Below are 6,200 nucleotides of genomic sequence, written 5' to 3' on the forward strand. Positions count from 1 at the left end.
ACCACAATACCACCGTGTTTTTAATCAATGTTCGTTCACTCTAAACGATTGATTTTGGCAAGATCCATGACTATCATTTACCCGCATGTTTCATAGAGTGCACCTAAGTTCAATAAAATGTATTGAAAGTGCAATGAATAATGTACACTGAGCAACAATATTAAGTGCACATAACGTTATATTGCATCAAACGTTATAATTAAGTGCACAAATGTGAAAAGATAAATTACTTGCACTATTAAATGTAAATGGTTGCACTTTTAAGTAGATTTACTTGCGCATTGTACTTGCACCTACACTTGCATATGTTATTTGCATTTTAACACATGTTACTTGCACAAAACGTTCCTGTTATTTACAAAAATGTCACAGCATTTTTTAAAAATTACATTTGATTTCATTTGTTGATCTTCTTAGATGGATGGCTCAGAATAGTTCATATTTCTCTCCTGGGCACCCATTCTCAGTGTTTCCCTATGAGAGGGTGAGACCCAACATTAATGCACACAACCTCCCCTAGATCGGAGTAGTTTGTGGGCATTCGTGTAGTAGATTGAGTGTCATGATTATATATATATATACACACCTGTTTTTAAGTGTTTAAAAACTGTTCTAAAAAAAAGTGATTAAAAACTCGATCAAACTTGTAACATACTATACGCGAGGGTTATAGATTTTTGTTTCAGTAATCATTTGCAGTTGAATCAATTTGTATTTGACATGATGATGGGAAGATATAGATGAGATATACCCACACTGATTATTTTGTCATCCACACCCATTTTGACTAACTTCTTCAAGAAAAACAAAATACCAAAATGAAAAGAACATCACTTTTTACAAAGATTAATGTTGCAGAGGGAAGTGTCCTAGTCTATGCAAATCCCTTTCCAACCAACAGAGCATTCAGTGGGTCAATCATGAAAATGGAGAACCAAAAACAGAAAATAAAGTGAAATTGGTGCCAGGCAAAGGCATCATATCGATCAACGCATGCACCACCGCTCATTGTCGCGGCAATGGTCCCCGGACCTGGCCAACAACCGCATCATATTCCATCCACCATGTTTTCTAGTACTAACATCCAACGTTTATTAATTAACTAAACAATAGCCTGTTAATTTCTATGTCACGGAATAATTGAACATGGTACTGAACTTGATTCAAAACACTATTGGTCTAATTTGGAAGAGATTGGCACAGTCAAGCAAAGAACATATGAAACAAACAATACACTTAATTAAGGCAGAGCCTAGCACACTTAGAGCACTGATCTATAAAGAAGTAGCAATTATGGAGGCGTCACAATTACAAAGAGATCTTTGTACTTATTATGTAACTATTATGTTTTGTAGTATAAAAGCGAAATCCCTTTGATAGTAAGGGAGACAACATGTTCAATCTTACTCAAACACAACAATACAACTACTCTACTCGTTATAATTACTATGTACCAAGTGCCGAAATATGTGTCATCCGATCCGCTGTTTGCATTATAACAAGATACAAGAATTTTCATACGTTCATGAACAATTGCACATATATATATATTCTCATGGTGGAAAACTGAAAATCATGGGGAAAGGGGGGGATAGATACAAATGTAGTGGAAAACTGAAAATCATGGGGGAAAAGGGGGATAGGTACAAATGTATATATATAATTAAGACCGATATGATATGATGCTAGTTGCACCCGTTAAATGAGACAATGGCTTAGCCTGTGCAAAAAGCATTGTTTTATATGGGGTTATTGGCGTGTGTTTTGTAACACAGAACCAATGGTCTTGAGTTCGAATCTCTTGACACTGCCGGCGATTCCTCGCATTGTGGTGTCCATCACGTAGGGGACGTTGTCGACGGTGAGGGCCGTGGCATTGACTAGGTGGCGGCAGGGCTCGCGGCGTTCGGCGATGGTGCCGTGGTAATGGAAATACATGATGCGCCCCTCCGTCTTGTGCGTCGTTTTCCCCACCGTGTTCTGCGACATGTGCACCCCCGTCGCCACCACGTTGCGGGGCTGCACCGCGTACTTCCTGTCCCTCCGAATCCCTCTTTTCACATCTTTGTACACCAGCTTCTCAAACCCCCATTTCCTGCAATTTCATCGCACCATCATTGTTACATATACAACTGCCTTCACTACGAACACTGTTGCAAAAATCAACTTAAACACTCTTAGACCGAAAGAAGTTTACCTTTAAGTAGATATTAGTTGGTCAACTCAGGCGCCTAACTCCTAGGCGGAAAGAAGTTTACCTTTAGGTGAGCATTAGTTGGCCTACTAGGCGACCTAGGCGTCTGACTGAGTCAACTTAACTAAATAGCAGCTTGAATCGACCAACTAGACGGAGTGTTTTTTTGGTGTGCCATTATTATTATTACTAAGACCAACTAGGTGCCTGAGTTGGTCAACTAGAGGGAGTGTTATTATTATTATTACTCGACCAAAGTATTGCTTACAACATTGACTGAATATTCATAAATATAAACTAAATTAAGGTTACTTAGAATCTATGATATGCATTGCGACAGGGTTCTTCCAATATATAATATAGATGACATCGACATCAAACGAGCTACCAAAGCAGTTGAGTACAAATGAAAAATTGGCAATATTAGTGATGCAGATAAGTTAGTTATACCTGAGTGTTTTGCCGGAATCTTCACGGAGACAGAGCTTGTTAGACATGGGCATTTGTTCAATGGTGAATTGGGTGTAGGCAGAGAGGGAATCGAGCACTGACTTGAGAGTCTTCTTCTTGGGGACGAAGATGAACTCATCCACATCAAAGAAGAACATCCATTTCGTCTGGAATCTGTACCTATGCAAACAGTCGTTCAAAATCAAGAATTGGTTGTGGTAATAGCCATCGAACCTCTCTTGCTCCTTCACGTCCTGTAATGTCACGTATCCCTTCTCCATCCACGGCCGGAGAACCTCCATCACGGCAGGATGTACGCCGCCGGCGTCGTAAATCACGAAATGGGACTTTTTGCCCATCAATCGGACGTGATACGCCACCCATTCTCGTACCCTCTGAGGGCTCAAATTGCCGTACAGAGATGAACCGCAGTAGAGGTAGTCGTAGGTGGGCTTAGACGAGAACACAGAGGTGAAAGTGGCGAAATCCTGCGGCGTCTCGGTCATGGCAGTGAACGTGTCGGTAACGTTGAAGTGGGTGTCGCCGGCGCCGTTGGTGGCGGCGTGGATTAAGAGCTTGCCCCCGGTGTCAGCATCGCCGACGGGAACCGGGAACGTGCAATTGACGACCACCACCGTGTACACCCGGCCGTACCCCCAATCCGGGAGGATTTTGTCGCCGGCGACGGAAACTGAATCCCGCGAAACATCCGCCGGGACCCACTCGCAAACGTAACTGGGCTTCCCGAAAACGTGCAGCGGTTTTGAAGCCAGTCCCATCACGGCGAAGGTGTTGTAACCGCCTCGGTAAGCTGACATGATAACGAAGTTGTAAGCGGCGGAGCCAAATCCACTAAACCCCCGTTTAACGACGCCGTTCTCAAGCTCCACCGGAGAAGCAGAAGAGGGCTCGATCGGGGTGGCAATTGGGGACGGCCCAGCAGGTAAACAGCTCCCAAGATTCGTGGGTGCAGAAATGGTGAAACGCCAAGGGATAAACTGTAGAACCGTGACAATAGAGAAGAGAAGGAGGAGAGCGGTTAGGAGAAGCTTCAGCTCCGGCGCACAGTTCCAAACCACCCCAACAAACATCTTCCGCTCACCGGGGCCACCGCCACCTTTCTCCTTAACGCTCATTTCGATCTCGTTCTCGACAAACTGATTGATTGGATTCTTCTGGGCCTACCCCTTAGCAGGTCCACAAACTGGGATATTCAATGAATCCAGCAAACAAATGCACTTTCCTCTGCAGCCTAGCATCACACAACAAAACAAAATCGACTACTCCATCTTTCGCTGTTTCCTGTTTCTCTCTCTTAATTATATATATGAAGGAAGGTAGGAGTGTTGATTGATTATGCAAAGGACGGATGGTGGGGGCTGGTGAGTCTCCCAGTCCGAGTACAAGTAGCAGTCTTTTTGGGGTTTCTGCTTTCTTGTATAACTTAGCTTAGAAATAGGAATAGGGAAGTCCTGCTTTCTTCTTTCTTTTCTCTGATCTTTCTTCTTTTTTTTTTTTTTTTTTTTTTTTTTTTTTTTTTTTTTTTTTTTTTTTTTTTTTTTTTTTTTTTTTTTTTTTTTTTTTTTTTTTTTTTATTTTTAAATTAAGTTGTTGCTGTTGATGGAATTATTATAATCATTTGTATATAAAATCTAAAATTATAAGTTCTAAGTTAATCATTTACTACAAAACCTTTTAAACCTTGAATACTATAGTCAAATGTTCACCTAACGAATGTACACAGAAAATTTGTAACATGGAACCTGAATTGGAGTGAAAATTAAATACTTACTAATTGAAATGTATTTTGGTTAAAGTATTTTATATATTTGGTAGTATGGAATAATTATCAATATTGATCTTTAGTTATGTATTGGATTAAAAGTTTTAAAAATGAAAAATTAAAGTAATAGATCTTAAAAGTTACGATAAAGTGAGTAGGGAATACAGTGAGAAAGTCAATTAAATTAAAAAAGATGAGTAAAGAGTTAACAAAATGAGGAGGCGATAAAGACTAAGATAATAAAATGATACCTTATTTAAATTAAGTGATAAATGTTGTAATTATAGGAATAATAAAATCATATACTTATATTTTTAAAAATTATCAACTAAACAATATGTATAATTTTCATTCTCAATCTTTGTATCTAATCTCATGAATCAAACACATCCAAGATATTGTACGATTCTCAATAATCTTGATACAACCAAAAAAAATCAGAATACTAACTCCACTTTCTGGTGATTGGCGGTTTGATTAAACAACGGGAAAAGGAGTATAGGTAAGGTTTGGTAGTACGTACTGGGGAAGGGGTTTGCCAGAGGCTGTGTAATGTTGATGGGGCTTAATTTTATATTTGGGTGTGGATATATACGGTCTCATCTGGTAATGTTTCATACTTTAGTTTAGGTCGCATTCTTATGTTTTTTCGTGCTCCGTAATTGGTGACTATTATATCTACTATATATATATATATATATATATATATATATATATATACACTAGTTATCATACGCGCGTTGTGCGATTAAACCCATGTCCAATGCGTATTTTTAAATTAGTGTTCCTTAATTGATTAAAGTAGTCATATAATAATGAGAGAAAAAAAATGCTAAATTAATAAAAATCAAAGAAATAGTCTCGATGCTTAAATATTTTAATAAAACATAACGAAATTGTAAATAGCTAAATTGCAACTAAATTAAGTACAAACAAATAAACCACTTACATGGGAGCAAATGGTTTGTCATCATTGTCACTTGTTTGGACACAGGTCCGACTATTTAAAATCCATGTGTAATTGTATTTCTGATCAAATATTTTATAGTTCCTCCGGACAGGTTTGACAGTGACATTTGAGATGATGTACCATTTGTTGGTTTGTAAAATGATTTCATACATTCCAATGTCATTATCAAACACTATTGATTGAACAGTTCCTTGCATTTAGATATAGCATTTACAATGATGTTGGTGGTGAATGAGAGCATCTTCATAATCTATATATCTATATATATATCTATATATATATATATATAAACAAAATCCTCCAAAACGAAATTATATTTCCCGCCCGAAATATTGTACATTAAAACAATTAAAACAATAAAACAATATTAAAAGTACAATAATATTAAAACACGAAATCCTATAACATCAAAACATTGTTATTGATAGCGTAAATGTAAACGGGGTCTACGATTACGCTACGGATACGTGTGTTACGTGTAGTGAAGAATGTCGCTCGGCCGGTCAGACGGTCGGTCTACCGGTCAACGACTGAGCGGTTCGAAGCTATATCGCTCTACGGGTGACGAACAGTGATAAAGAGTAAGCAGGAGAAAGACAATCGGCAAATCGCAAGTGTATTAGTGTAGTACTGATGAGTCCCCCCTCCAGTGAGGGGAATGACCCCTATTTATACAAAGTGGATTCACTATGCACATGGTGTCTGATATGCAAGTGGAGGACATATGGGCTGTCACTCCGCAAAATGCGCATCGGTTTGCTCGAAGTGGTTGAGTTGCTCGAGGTGATGAAAACACGGATCCC

At 38.7% G+C, this 6,200-nt stretch overlaps 1 protein-coding gene across 1 annotated transcript; it reads right to left on the minus strand.

The window, feature by feature from the left end:
• Positions 1-1,308: 1,308 nt before the first annotated feature.
• Positions 1,309-4,075, minus strand: LOC115998044 (galactan beta-1,4-galactosyltransferase GALS3-like). Its single transcript, XM_031237495.1, has 2 exons — positions 2,645-4,075; positions 1,309-2,095 (listed from the first exon to the last, which is right to left on the minus strand). The coding sequence occupies exons 1-2, from the start codon at positions 3,778-3,780 to the stop codon at positions 1,750-1,752; spliced, it is 1,482 nt and encodes a 493-aa protein (XP_031093355.1). The 5' UTR covers positions 3,781-4,075; the 3' UTR covers positions 1,309-1,749.
• Between the last annotated feature and the right edge of the window lie 2,125 nt (positions 4,076-6,200).

This window comes from Ipomoea triloba, chromosome 12, assembly GCF_003576645.1.
Source record: "Ipomoea triloba cultivar NCNSP0323 chromosome 12, ASM357664v1".
NCBI lineage: Eukaryota > Viridiplantae > Streptophyta > Magnoliopsida > Solanales > Convolvulaceae > Ipomoea > Ipomoea triloba.